The sequence below is a fragment of the Pimephales promelas genome, chromosome 12 (assembly GCF_988280905.1).
Source record: "Pimephales promelas chromosome 12, fPimPro1.hap1.1, whole genome shotgun sequence".
Classification (NCBI taxonomy): Eukaryota; Metazoa; Chordata; class Actinopteri; order Cypriniformes; family Leuciscidae; genus Pimephales; species Pimephales promelas.
The window spans coordinates 13,330,415-13,346,192 of record NC_142780.1 but is presented as its reverse complement, the minus strand read 5'-3'; the positions used below and the strand labels follow the sequence as shown (position 1 = coordinate 13,346,192).

General features: G+C 37.8%; 1 protein-coding gene across 1 annotated transcript; it reads right to left on the bottom strand.

Moving 5' to 3' along the window:
* Window positions 1–66: 66 nt before the first annotated feature.
* On the bottom strand, window positions 67–15,306 carry LOC120495120 (lipid scramblase CLPTM1L). Its single transcript, XM_039694542.2, has 17 exons — window positions 14,767–15,306; window positions 14,577–14,671; window positions 13,028–13,202; window positions 11,268–11,389; window positions 11,091–11,178; window positions 10,880–10,997; window positions 10,649–10,743; window positions 10,475–10,559; window positions 10,279–10,382; window positions 10,131–10,175; window positions 9,983–10,033; window positions 9,777–9,859; window positions 9,241–9,275; window positions 9,087–9,142; window positions 8,960–9,004; window positions 6,900–7,015; window positions 67–897 (listed from the first exon to the last, which is right to left on the bottom strand). The coding sequence occupies exons 1-17, from the start codon at window positions 14,965–14,967 to the stop codon at window positions 813–815; spliced, it is 1,599 nt and encodes a 532-aa protein (XP_039550476.2). The 5' UTR covers window positions 14,968–15,306; the 3' UTR covers window positions 67–812.
* Window positions 15,307–15,778: the final 472 nt, after the last annotated feature.

The window sequence follows — 15,778 nt, the reverse complement described above, 5'->3', positions numbered from 1 at the left end:
ACACAGATAAAAATCATGTCCTTTTTTTTGTTTAGGCAACAAGATGAAAAACCCAGAAGAAAATAATTCTGTTGTCAAACTTTAATAAAACATTCTTTAAAAGTCAGATAAGATATAGTCAAACAAGATGTATAGTTGACTTTTTTCATGTAAAATGACACTTTCATAATAAACAAGACCAAATAATGCACATGACAGACTGATACTCTTTAAACATTTGCAATAAATACTGTACTGAAGCTTGCTATTTCAGAAAATGAAAATGTCAGTACCTTATCAACAGATTCATTTCCTGTTGAAGTGCACAGCATGTCAAAAAGGTTCTTCTGTGTATTCAAATATGGTTCAAACAGAAACTGCAAAGCAGCTAACTCAATGTGTTTCAAAATCTGTAGAATGTGCATTTCTGCTCAAAACCACTAGTGAGTGTTATTTTGGACCTTTAAAAACAGTTGTGAAGATTTAGTAATCACAGGTTTTGCCATTGCAGTCATTCTTTCAAAGGACGTAAAAGCCCAGGTGGGTGTTGCTGTAGTTTTTTTTTTTTAGAGCTTACATCACTTTAATTGTTGGATGGATCGGCCTGAGTGAATAGTACACACTGATTTAGTCTAAAGCAGGTGTGCTCTGCTATTCTCATCAGTTCTGGCTAGTTCAAGTAGGTGTAGATTTTGCAGCAGACAGCAGGAGGCAGGATCGTTACAAAAATACACAGAACTTTCGACGACTGTAATGCCCTTCTTCAGTGCTCTAGCATTTCTCCTGTATTGCATGCATGGAGAGCGCAAGCTGTCAGAGAACGTTGCGGACCCTTAGTCTTCATGTAGCTTTCCTTTGGGTTTCTTCCTGTGCGACGCCCCGAAATCACGCGACCTGGACTTGCTCACTGGATAAATCCTGAGGACAGTGAAATTAACATTTGTTAGCCATGGCTAATAACTGTCTCCTCAATAAAGACTGGAAAACTACTCTGTCACTGTATCAAGTTAAAAGCTACTGGTAATGTCACGTGTATATTCAAGCTTACATAGGCTTACTAGTTACTACCATTCAAAAGTTTGAGGTCTGCATTCATTTGATCAAAAATACAGTGAAACATGTCAATGTTGTGAAATATTAGGCTATTACAAATATAAAAAAAATATCTGTTTACTATTTTATTATATTTAAAGGACCTGTATGCAAGAAATTTATTTCAAATTATCCTAAAATTGCCCTGATATCATGTTCATTTCAAATACTTATATCACTGACAACTAGGGTTGGGTATCGAGAATCGAGTATCGATTGGAACCGAGACTAACTTTTCGTTTTTCCCGGAATCGTTCAAAAGTTAAAATTTCAATTCCTAGTTTCAATATTCACAGTCCGCCAAGCGGAAGAAGAAACCGCTGAACAACACCAATGAAGAAGCGTCTACCGGAAGTGTTGGCATAACCACGCGAGTCGAACATGAGTAGCTTACGTCGGCGGTCCAAAGTGTGGCTTCACTTTTCTAAAAATTAACGAAATCTCGGCAAAATGCAAAATTTGTGACAAGTATTTGTGACAGAAGGAGTATTTCCTTCAGAAAGACCGTTGGTTAGCAAGGTTAGCTAAACTTTTTTGACCCTGCCTCTTAAAAGAATCGAAATCGAGAATCGTTAGGAACCGGAATCGAAACAAGGAATCGGAATCGGAATCAGAATCGTTCAAATTCAAACGATACCCAACCCTACTGACAACTGTAGTCCAGCCAGGATATTGTCATTTAAAAAGTGAACTGATGTTGATGTTGTCATGTTGTGTTTTGGTCTGATGCTCCACCCTCCACCGATCAACCAATCACAAAGTCAGTTGTGTTGCAGCATTCGGGTTGCCAGCTCTGCTTAGTGACCACAGTTGCAGATACAAACGTGTTGGATAAAAAAAGTCAGGAGGGAGGGGATACACCGCTCTACAGTAATTTTAAAATTGGCCACAATCTTACATACGGCTCCTTTAAAATGTAATTATTAAAAAAAATAATTTTCAGCAGCCAATCACATTATCCTTCAGAAATCCATCTAATGGCGCTTTTCCATTACACAGTACCAGCTCGACTCGACTCGGCTCGCCTTTGTTTGGTTTTCCACTGTGTAAAAGTTGTACCTGTTCCTGCTTTCAGGTACTTTTTTTTGTACCACCTCCGGCGAGGTTCTGAGCGAGCTAAGGCGATACTAAAATGTCACGTGAAAACAATGCTGACTGCTGATTGGTCAGAGAGAATCGTCACCATTCACTGCGTCATCATTGCACGTGCCAGATGGAGTATCCATAATAACCCAGCTATTTTTAAATAGTTAGGCCAGAGACAGTTACTAAACTAACTACTATTATTATGGCAACTCGGAAGAATACGCCGTGGTCAAACGAGGAGGTGCAGACTGTCCTTTGTTTGATGGCCGAAGAGAGGATCCAGCGAGAGATTGATAGGGCAACGAGGAATGAAAGGCGTCGCTATGACTACCGGGTACTATTTTTGGCCTGGATGCCAGCCCGAACTCCGCCCACAACATTTTTTGGTCGGGAAGTTCGGTCTGGACTCGATCCATTGAGGAGTAATTATGATCAGGCAAAAAATGATCGGGCCAATCAGATTGCCAGGGCGGGCTTTATACGATGATGGATAGATGATCTGCAGGGACGTAATCATCACGTTATCAAAGAGCGCTAACGTTAACTGGTTTCCCTCAGAGATGACTGCAGCTGGAGAATTGAGATGTATAGATTCCGCTGTCGCGTCTGTTTTTAAAATTAATCGACAGGCCATTAATTTTAATAGACAAACAGAAAACTGCAATCAAGGCATTTGTCGATCGAAAAGATATTCGGCAAAAATGTGTAACTTATCAGCTGGCTCTGACGGTCGCTAAGTTAAGAAGATGGGATGTAATGAAAAGCATGTGGTCGTTGTGGTTTCTCCTTTGGTCGCACTCATGAAGTGAAAGAAGCAACACTCATTATTTTACTTCTAAAATAAGTAAGTTCTGTTGTTGACAACTATGCTATGCAAAGTATTTGACTGACTGCGTTGCTCTGATTGGTTGTAGGTCTCTCCGACTATCCAATTGAGTGCAGAGTTTTTTTTTTTCCTGGTTCGGTTAAGACACGCCTCATAATCAAAGCCTTACGGAGCGGTCTTAGACTCATAATATGAATATTATTCATTATTAGAATATTATTCTGACCAGAATATGAGTATGACGAAGTCAGGCTAGTCTGCAATGGAAAACGGAACGAAAAGAGAGCCGAGGCGAGTCATGCTGGTGATGGTAATGGAAAAGCGCCATAATATGCTGATTTGGTGTTCAAGAAAGGTCTCTGTTGCTGTTGTAACTTCTGTCACCTGATGGATGGAATGAGACATGGTGTTGAAGACTGACACTAGGGGGCATACTTGGATTCCTCTGATACTTCCGAAAAGGTCAATGAGAATTGACAAGTGGAATTTACATGCGCCTCTCCCCCGGACATATGGTTATAAAAGGATCTGGCGTGCATCCACCACCAGGGGAAGGAGCTTTGAATTTGTTACCTCCTGGGAAAGAGCAGATCCTGCCATCCCTGGGTCACCCGTCTCAGGGACGCTTCAAAGCCTTCTTGATGTTCTTGTCGGGTCGCCTGACGAGTGGGCTGTGTTGCGTTCCAGGGAGCAACTCGACTCTGAAGCCTGGCTGTGGGCTCCGGCGAGACTTTGGTCACTCTGAGAGTGAAGTCAGACGCTAAGCGTAGTTCCTGCATCAATCCTGACAGAAGTACCCTCGTGCAGCTCTTTGAGAGGTTTAGCCAGATGGACCTGCAAGATGGCCATGGCATGCAGGGTGGAGGTGCCAGCAACCGAAAGCCTTCGCTGTTACAGACAAAGTTAACTTAAAAGCCCTAGAAAGGGAGTCTGGTACGATTTCGCCAGGTTGCATCATTTTGCGGGCATAAATGCATCGCAAATGCACGCTCCACCTGTGGAACCTCTGTATACCCCTTGGCTGCCCCACCGTTGAGGGTAGTGAGGGTGGAAGAGCTTGTAAAGCGGAACCAGGCTGTAAAAGGTTCCTTCCTTGACTTTGTGAGCTCTTCGTGCACTTCCGGAAAGAAAGGTGCTGAGGCGGGGCGCAACTGTGAGCCGTGCTCCGAGCCCAGATACCAATCCAACCGATAACCGTTAGGACAGGACAGGAGATTCCACTCTAGCCCGAGGCTCTCGGCGGCCTGAGCAAGCATGGCCACCAATTCAGAGTCACACTCAGACTGGGCCACCGTACCGGATGTTGCGCCATGTGACGCAACATCAAACTCATCCGGGAACTCCACAGGAGGCAACATGCAAGGAGAGGAATGGGAGGCCTGTGGGGATTGACCCTACGGAAATGCTCCCGTTGTTGCCCTCATATATCCCTTAGTGTTAGCCGTCGGGGCCTTGTGCATTGCAGAAGGACCAGCGCTGAGAGTGGCTGAGGTGACTCTCTCTTTAGCCAGAAAATGAGTCGAGATCACAACTTTGACCCCCCAGTGTCCATCTTCGACACCAGACAGATGGAGAACATTTCTTTCATTCTCTTGAAAACAGTTGCTTAAAGGGCACATATCATGCAAAATCCACTTTTTTAGCAGTTAAATGCATTTTGTTGTATATTTGGAGTGTTCATAAGTACAGAAAAGATGAAATTATTCTCTTCAGGTGCTTCGTTTATATCTTTATATTCTGTTTTGGTCATATTTTTCAACCTGTTCAGATTTTTCTGTTCTCTATGACGTTTTTTGAACTATCAAGTCATCGTATTTGCAGCGGAACTGACAAATAAGGACATTGACTATCGGCCCAACACTTCGAGCAATCCGCCATTATTATTTCTCGCTCCGATTTTGTAGTCCAAGCTCAATGATGCAGAAGTTACGAGAGGGCAAGTCAAAATGTTCGGTTGGTGGATGTAGTGACCTGAAGCACTTCAAGGATCCCCACTTCACAAACCTCCGTCAGTATACAGAAGAGTTTGCCGATCGACTTCGTCTGAATGAGGGGTCAATTCCTTCTATCATTTAGCTGCTGTGTTTTCTGACGCTTTTCTAAACATAAGTTATTATATTATTATCAATACAGGTTTTTAGTAGTAAGATCAGACAGCAGTCATTTATCTTGTCAGTGTGCTTGTTTTAACAAGAGAAATAGTCGACTTTCACTAATAACACAACATAGTTAACTTAACGTTACAAACCCCTGCATCCATATGAAGACGTTGTTCTGCAGGTTCGTTGTCATCTTTTTTCAACTCGCTCGCTCTGGCTCGAATATGTAAGGCTTGATGGACAAGTCTTGCGTTGTTGACATTTTGTTAACGTGTGAATAAAAATGTTCTTTGAAGCTATAGTAATCGTATATCTCTAATCAAACTACAATGATGGCCGAACGCGGGGAGTGTGAACCGACCGTGAACTCAGCGACCTGGAGAGCGGGCGGGGAAAGACGCAACTCCATTTTATTTAAAGGGGCCGCTTTGAAACGGGTCGCTCACAGACGCACAGTTGGTGTATGAGTCTTCAATGAGAATTGCTTCTTCAAATTTGAGATGGTCAACTAGAATCTGATATTTAAACCTACTCCGTATTTTTCAGGGAGGTCTTTAGCCTAGCAAACTCGCGTGGGTCCCCTCTACAAAAGTCTGGGATAGTGGGTTGAGCACCTCAATATATATACTCTGTTGCTCGGCGGGAATGAAAATTACTCTGTTCATCCGCTGTTCTCAATACTAACTCAAAAACGAAACTTATCAGTCTGCGTAAGCAGGTGCCCTCTCTGTGACCCCAAACAACGGCGCTGATTGGCTGATCCCCGTTACCCCGAACATAAATAGCAAGTCCTTCTTTACAGATATCATCAATTGACAATTCATGCAAAGAAGTGTTTTTGTCAGGCTAGTCCTGCGAATGCGCATGCTCGTTCAGGAGTAACAACAGGCTATTATGTAAAACAGTTCCATTTGTCTATCAAATTTGATCAAGTTATTTTTGATATGATATGTAACCTGCCTTGACCATAACAGGACTGCCAACTCTCACCACGCCACACATTCATTTTCTCAAGCAGTTAACTTAAAAAAACTCACCGACAGACACAGAGCAGGTTACTTTTGTAATGAAACACTTTGTCAAATTTATTACAAAATTCAAATCAATAAAAATAAAACCTTTTTGGCACTCTTTAAAGGGTTCACCCAAAAAAAATTAATTCTGCTTAATATTTTTGTGCAAACAGTGATATTTTTTTCAGTATTCTTTTATGAATATGTAGTTCAACAGAACAGCATTTGTTAAAATAAAATGTATTTGTATCATAAATGTCTTACCTGTCCCTTTCGATGTGTCCTTGGCCTTGCACAACAGTTACTTAAGTATTGCTAATTGCAAAAACAATTACTGATGCCAAACTTTTGAATGGTAGTGAACTGTATTCATCTGAAACCTATATACCTGAAACCTAAAAACCTAAATACAAGAAGTAAAATACAGAAAGTGATTTATATAACGCAGTACGAAAAACATAGTGATAAACCGTTTCACTACATATTTAATGTAAAACTGGAAAAAGCAGCAGGGATTAGAAAAGAAATCTGTGAATCATTAAATTAATCCATCTAAACAAAAATAGAAGACAGTTTGGGAGAATGTGTTTTATTAATGCTACTGAAACCTACTGGAAAAAAATAACCTGCTTGTGGAAAACTGGATACTGTCAGGAAAAGAACTGAACTAATGTCATGCTTATGAAAATGTAGCTAGATTACTAAGATTTTTACTTTGAATTACTGTACAGAAATTACTCTGGATAGACTCGTTCAATCCTTCATCCTATTCTACATGCACCGACTGTAAAACATGCACCCCACCTGCGCTGATAGAGGTAGATGAGGAAGACCACATCATCTCTGAAGCATGCCAACTGATGGGGTCCAGGGGTTGTTATTATTCCACTGAACACATCACTGATGAATGTGTTCAAACCCTGAGAAGCAAAAGCAATTTATCATACAGTAGTGTGTCTATTTTGGAAAGGGTCTCTTTATATTTAAGTCTTAAGACTCCCTATTAAGCAGAAACAACTTAAAATAAATGTTATATTGGTTTTCCCCATTTAAAAACAGTTACTGTTCTGATATATATATATATATATATATATATATATAATGAAGAGTTCAGATGCAAAAGCCAAAATTTGAAATTTTCTTCTAGAATGATAATTTTTATCAAGCTTGTATATTTAAGTTCAGTGATTTCACTTAAATGGCAATGATAATTACCTATTAATTGCCATTTAAGTGAAATTACTGAACTTAAATATACAAGCTTGATAAAAATCATCATTAAAGAAGAAAATTTCAAATGGCATTTAGAGGCTTTTGCATCTGAACTCTTCATATATATATATATATATATATATATATATATATATATATATATATTAAAAGGTCGTTTTATCTTATTTTTTCATCTGAGATTTTTCTTGCATCTAAAAGTCAAAGTCATTTAGTTTATGGCCATTGTAATATTATTCAATATTAAAGGTACAATTTGCAGGATTTTTCGCCACCAGGTGTCGCTAACCTCTTACGATAACAAAGGTGTATATTAAATGACGTATATTCCGCATTATGCGAAATTATGGATCTTGTCGTCAAGCTGATGGATCTTTTATGGATGAGTGAATACTTTGATGTTTTTAACATGACTGTGGTATGAAGCAGGGCGCGATTGCTAGACGTATACCAGCGCCACACACAACGCAAGTCGCGCGGATATAAAGGAATAAGGACATTTCCTTCTACCAAACTACACGCAAATGCTGAATTAATACTCACACAGGTCAGTTTATTAGAGGAATTAAACTTGAGGTAATGCAGTACTGTTTCACTTGCTCTAACAGTTCCACTATCACAATAAACGGCATTTGAGTGTGTTGAATTTTGTTAGTTAGGTTGTTTGTTGGCTGTAGACTAAGCTAGATTAACATTATAGAATAACATACAGATCATATTCTAACTTTTCAACATGTTGAACTATATAACATTGATAACTTTTATATACATTAATTTACTCACCTGTCTTATATACTCTATAACATTGATAAACTCTGTCAAGTCAAAGTTAGTCGCGGACGTGGAGCTCTCGGCATCTCGAAAGATGTTTTAGTCCGCTTTTTGTCTCAAAGTCTGCTTGCCATGGTCCATAATGTTTTACAAAACAACAGTGAGCATCCTTTTAGGCATAACCGGCATGACACAGTTGTTGACGTCTGTCGCCATGGTTACTATTGCAGTACGAGGTCAAACCTGGCGGAAACCGGGGGTAACGCAGACATGACGCCATTGACTGGCGACTCCTCACCCCTGCTCACACGCCCCGTTTCCTTGGTTAAAATCTCAATTTTCTCACGATTTTTTGGGATATTGTAAGTAATCAACTAAACAAAATATATAACATTGGCCTAGTGGTTTTTGAATATTTTACTGTAAAAATCCTGCGTATTGTACCTTTAAATCAGCCCTAAAGCTTCAGCCCTAACTTTAAGATCCTTCTGAAGGATATGCAGAGCTGTAGGTGCTACACACACACACCCAGGAACATGTAAGCTTTCACACATTTTATATTCAGTTCTTCTAAGTCAGTGTTTGGTGGTGCGCTGTGTCGCGGAGTGCATAGTCAAAGAATAAACAAAAAAAAAAAAACTTTTCAAATAAACTTTTAGAAAATACAAGCATGAAACACGGTACGTACGTTGTCAGTAAGTCATGAAATTACCCAAAATTGTCAGAATAGGAAGACCTGCAGTATAAATGCATCCTATGTGAACAGCCTCTTTTTTAATTCTCTTTCTGAGAGTTTCAGTATGTTTTCAATAAGATCACAGATTTCAATCGATTTCTATTTTTAAATTAACACTGTAACTTACCTTATACATCAAGACGGACATCTGCAGGTGAGCCACAGATTTTAACTGTGAAGAAAAGCAAGAGACACTCTTAAGGAACATTCTGGGGAAAAAGACAACTGTAGTTGAGTTGAACCTATAAACAAACCTTGTAATTGATGAACAGCTGAGGAACCATTGACAGAAACCCGAACGCATAAACACCTTAATGTTTAAAAAAAAGAAGAGGAATTTTATTTAGAAATTCTTTGTGCAGTAAGTAATTAAGTGTTCATTAACATTTTTACAATTAAAGCTCTTACCACTAATAAGGCCATTGGTTATCCAAGAGTACCAACTATTGAGAGTACACAACACAACAAAACATGAATACATATATTAATAGATATCAATTTACAGAGGCTCTAAAAAGTTTGTGAACCTTTTTTGTGAATTTTCTTTATAAATATGAATTCGAAGTAGAGCTTTCTTATTTAAACGAGTTGAGGCAGTGTTGTTAGGATGAATGGACCAAAATACTTGTTAAGCTGATACAGAACTGATTACACAGTTACATGGAAACATTTGGTTCCTGTTATCGCTGCTGAAGGGTGTCATACCAGATAACAACATATTTATTTTGCTTTATAATTAAGTTAAAGTATGCAGTTTTACTTGTTTTATTGGATTCCTCTTTATCTAGTTAGAGACTTACAGGAAGATTTCAATATTGGTCAAATTTATAAAAGATGCTAAAGGGTTCACACATTTTGCAGTACCACTACAGTAAGTATATATATATATATGGAGAAAAGCATGAACCTTTCTATTAATATTATTTTTAAAGTAAAAACGTTACCTTTTATTTTGGAGATACAAGTATGAGTATATGGCCCCACTGATGCACAATGGATACATCAGATATGACAAGAACTTCATGGCCTGTACAAGTAAAGAGAAACTACTAAAAATAAAACTGTCAAAGATAAATGACAAATTCTATAGGGACTCGGGTAACATGAATTAAATGGTTCAATGAACACAATGAAAATAATTTGTTCACACCTTAGAATCATAGTCCTCCGTTGTGCGCTCAAAATCATCCATTCTTTCATCCTTCAAGAAAACAAATTACAGTGAGTACGATGTGTAGCATATCCCTTAAAAAGACCGTAATGTGCTTGCTTACTAAGCACAAGTAATAAACACTTACATGAAATTTGGGTGAAAGTGCTAAGACCTTGTTCACTTTCCATAACTACAAATTCAAGAACAAATGACAGAGGAGAAAAGTTATGTTAGCTTTAAACAGAAATAAAGGCCAGCTGTCCAAAATGAGCACATTTCACCTATTTTTATACCTCAATTAGAGCCGAGATCCCAGTGGGAAGCAGAATCAGCCAGCTGGATTTCTCTTCTATCAGGTGGAGGAATATTACGATGGTACTGAAACATCTCCACACAACTGCAGACAGAAACACGATTTTATAGGCATTTTTCCCAATTATTTGTGGCTCGTCTTGTCGCACCGACATACTGCAGCTATTTATTCAGTACCTGATCTTCTAGAAATACCAACTAAACTCTTCTTTTCTCGCCAGAACCTTATGTCATTCTTGAAGGCAAAGACCTCGAACGAAAGCTGCAAAACAGAATATTACATTATTGGTAAGATAATGCTAATATATAATAATAATAATAAAAATAAATATCTTAATAAAGCATTTTTACATGGAATGCAGGCACTAGAATGGACAAAGCCAAGATGTGCAGCCCACTATCAACAAACATGGCTTTAATTTCATCTAGATTCTGCTCCGAAAATCCTGCCAGAAGGAAAGTAGAGAAACGTGCTTCTGATTAATACAGAATTAAACAATAAATCGGAGAAAACTTGTAAATCTAGTTATTGAATTATTTTTGTATATTATGCATATATGTCATGCATTGTATGTCACTCACCAAAATGTTTGAGTGAGTATATGACAGCTTGTATGTGGATCCATATTCTGAATTTGCGTAAGGTAATGGTGTCATATGATATTGTCAGTGGGACTGCTTTTGTGGTGCTGTTTATCTCCTGTGTAATTTAACATGTAAACGTGCATTCAAAAATCGAACGCATTTCAATTTTTTTTTACATTTTAAATAGAAACTCAGAGTTTTTACATACAATCAAGTCCTTTAATCTGCTTCTTAGTTCATCGACCAGTAAAAGTGGCAGATACAATTTCCTTTTTTCCTTTTTTCCATCTTCAACTCTGAGGGAATAAAATGAAAGTAAAAGAAACAGTGTTGAATTTTCCAGGTAATATATACACACAAATCAAGGTTTCAGACAATAACTCACATTTTCATATAGCGGCGAAGGTCGCTGGGCACCGCTGCACTGTTGAAGGTGAAATCCTCATTCATTACGTTCAAGGGAAGTCGTGATTTCCAGTAAGAAACTATCTGCTGCTCTTCTGGTGCCTTTACACAGGAAAGTATCCACATTTAAAGGGACAGTTCACTTTTAAATTAATTTTTGATGTGTTTTAGCTTACTTCAAGGGCATTCAAGATGTAGGTGTCTTTGTTTCCGCAATAGTTTTAATTTTGATATTTTAAGGCCAAACCGTTTGTGTCAATCAGTCATATAATGCAGGTCTATAGTCACCACCTCAAAGAGCATGAGGTAAAAACGATACAAATACTGTTCGTTTTCTCACACAAACTGCTCGTTTCGTGTCTTGGGCCATCAATGTGTCCTTACATGTACAAGTCATTAAATCATGTTTAATTTGGACTTTTCTGCATGCTCTTTGAGGTGGTGACCATAGACCTCCAATATATGATAGACCCGAACGGTTTGACCTAAAAATATCACAATTGAAACTACTGCGGAAACAAAACACACCTACATCTTGGATGCCCTTGAGGCAAGCTAAAACCACAGTTAATACCAACAATTAATTTCAAAGTGAACTATCCCTTTAAGTTATCTCTTCATCTTATCTGTCATGATGCATTTTTGATTTTAGTCTATTAAACTTTTTCGTTTTTTTTTTTTTCTCGAATTTTCGTTTTGAAGTGAGCTATTCCTTTAAAGCAACGTTTCTGAAGAGTGTGCATGTGCGTACGGGCTCTAGTACGAGAGGAGTATATTGTCGGTACATTTGGCAGAACATAACAGAAGTAATTATAAAATTACATAAATATGTACTTAACTCTTGAAAGTGGGTCAAAACGCAGCTCCGACTTTTTTGGACTTTAGCTTATTCACCATATCCCCCAGAGTTAGATAAGTCCATACATACCTTTTTCATATCTGTGCATGCTGTAACTCTATCTGATGCACCCACCGCTAGCCTAGCTTAGCACAAAGACTGGATGTAAATGGCTACAGCTAGCATACTAATCCTCATAAGTGACAAAATAACGCAAACATTTTCCTATTTACATGTTGTGATTTGTATAGTCACAGAGTGTACAAATTACAAGGTCATATGAGACACAGCCATCTTTTAACCATATAAATATTGGGAACTATATTCTCAGAAGAGCGCTTCGCCTTCTGAGAATATAGTTCCCAATATTTATACGGTTAAAAGATACCTGTCTCATATTACCTTGTTATTTGTACACTCTGTGACTATACAAATCACAACATGTAAATAGGAAAATGTTTGCGTTATTTTGTCTCTTATTGGGATTATGCTAGCTGTAGCCATTTACATCCAGTCTTTGTGCTAAGCTAGGCTAGCGGTGGGTGGGTCAGATAGAGTTACAGCACGCACAGAGATAAAAAAAAAAAGTATGTATGGACTTATCTAACTCTGGGGGATATGGTGAATAAGCTAAAATCCCAAAAAGTTGGAGTGTTCCTTTAAGTTAAACTAAATGAATTTAATATAAATTTAAACGATAATCCATATATAATGTTAACAGAGAGACATTACATCCAGTTTGCACTCAAGTATGTTCTTTTAAAGCATATTATTTCTGCAAAAGTAGTCCTTTTTAGAGTATGCTAAAATCATGTACTTGTTTTTCACAAGGGTAATAAGGGTACCAAATAAACTGCCACAATATTTGAAGAAGTGTGGGCTGTAATACTTTGCGACAATACCTCAGGGTTAGTGCTGGTGCCAGACTGAAGAAGGATCACTTGAGAGGTGAGACGGGTCACAAGACGCACGTGTCTGCTGTCTTTCCAAGGAGAAACTCCGCTTTTGTGCACAAACACCACGGCATGGACGCTCCCGTTGTTATGGGTCATCTCTGGAACCGCGACACTCACCTTCCTTTAATCACAAAACATTGTATGCTATCTGAGGAACCAAACAATGCAGTTTCAGTTGTACAATAAAAATGTCCAAAAACCATATTAATGTACGTTTCTCAAATTGAATCAATTTCTCACCAGATCACCAGTTCTGAGCCACAGTGTACTTTCTGCAACTAAATGGGAAATAAGATTTTCATCTAGCCCTAATGAAAATGTACTGTGGTGATCTACATGGATCTGATACTGGATCACATGGTAAATCATATGGTATCACACCGTAATACTTTACTGTTCCCTTAAACCGCATTTAAAAACAATTCTGAATTTCATTAAATTATTATTAAAATCATCAAACCAAGTGGCATTTGCAAGGAAAATGGCCATTTTATTTATATAACACTTTATTAATACATGTACATAACTCAGAGTGCCACATAAGGGATAATGTACGTCCAGCCAGAATGAACCCCGACAGGGTGATCAGAATGCATTAAAAGCAATATGAGGGACATCAAACAATAAGAGGCTTAAAACAAAACATCTGCAAACAAATTAATGTTAGACCTTTTATCAGGACAAACTAACAGAACTAGCAATTTTGCAATAACTTTGACCTAATTGGTCCCAATCAATAATTGGCTCAAATGTCTGTGGAGCTTTTTCATCTGTCCAAATTTTTTTGGAATGTGTTGCAGCCATCAAAATCAAAATTTGTTAAAAATTGACAAAATATTAATTTGACCATTGGGAATTGCTAAATAAAGGTTCAAGAAAATCAACAAATCACAGATTCTTGATTTTACTGCATTTTACATAATGGAATTGGGGTTGTAATATAATACTAATGAATAAAAGGTTAAATTGAAGGTTTTATTTAAAAGTATGTTTTAAATCCTTATGTTTTAATTATCTTTTGTCATATTTTAAGTACACTTATTTTGATGTGTTGAGCAGATGTAAAGAACTTGATTATCATTTTAAATGTAGTGTGCTAAGTTAATTTAAAGTAAATATATTTTAAATGTACTAAATTGCAACTTCATAATTACAAATGTGTTGTTACAAATATGCTATTAAATCATTCAATTTTATCATAAATCCTTGACAGTATCAGCATAGGGTACCACGGGGACACCTTAATAAAAATGTGCTTTTCATACTCTACGTTCTTGAAATAGAGAAATAGAAGTTTGCATTGAATATTGCTGGAGCAAAACATTTTGACATTTAATACAAGAAGACATTTTAATTGAATTGCAATTTATTACATTCACTTCACACTTAAGTAGCTAGCTTATATAGTTTTAATGCAGGGCCTATTATTTCCGTTATACGGTATTAATGTTATGCTATTTCACAAAAAAAATAAAAAAATAAAAAATCAGCTTGCCTTTCGAACTTGGCGTTTATATCAAATCTGTCCACTTTGAAAAGCAGGTTGTGTCCAGCTTCATCACTGGGGTCCAAAGCGGAATAAACACTGAGCTGTTGACAGATAACACGCATTAATAACTAAGATTTTGAAGCAACGGGTGACTTACAATACATCTGACAAAGACAGTTAAATGAGATAAACTCACCTGAAGTCGAGGCTTGACAGTGAGATAAGATGTAACGCAGCTGTCCCCTTTGGCGCTGTCACAGGGTTTGGTGTGAATGAAGCCGTATATGGCCCAGCACGTATGCAGGACATACACCACCAACACCCCACAAATCACTTTAGTGTAAGACATCTTGAACTGAGAGCCATTTTTGGGCTTGGAATAGCACGACGGGAACATCTTCACGCCGATGTCAAGTCGTTATTGTAAGGGGACGAATGCAGAAAATGTTCTTTTAGCGATTCCCCTTAGCTGGCAAAGCACAGCAACACTTGCCTGGTTCATTCATTCATTGCGCGCTCGCGGAGGGGAAATGATGTCTTTTTTCCAGGCGCTGTAAAGCATCAGCGCAGCAGCAGCGAGGTGATGTTTCAGTGCCACCAGAGCACAGAAACTGGACCGGAGATAATCATTTATATGTAATTTCCCAAATACCGAATATGCAACCGTATGATCTCATGTATGACCACCAGCATCTTATACCGTATTTGTGTTGGGCACTTGGCAGGGTTGAGTGGTGTGAATGGGGAGAGCGCCATCGTGTGGCCGCAAAGACAATCTGCGCTTGTGACTTTTTACGTCCAGAAACATCCACCCCATCCCTCCAAAAAATGTTGTAAATTAATTAAATTCAAATATAAGTAAATAATAAAAAGATGCGGACAAGCAAAAAAAAAACAAAAAAAAAACAAAAAAAAAAACACACACACACACAAAACAACAACAAAACAATACTTTGTTTACATTGATTGCATCCAGGGAACATATGCAGCTTTTTGAAGATTTCTTATGGGACACAAATAGGCCACTAGTACAAAAAAGACCTAACAAAGTTTGCACTGTAGCATAAATTCATTTTAAAAAACAAGTTATTTATGGAAATGTGTGGTATTAAAAATTTGCTAGCAAAATAAATAAACTAACTGTAGATTCAAGCCCTCTGTCGTCTTTGTTTTTATAATAATAACATAGGCTATAATATAATAATATA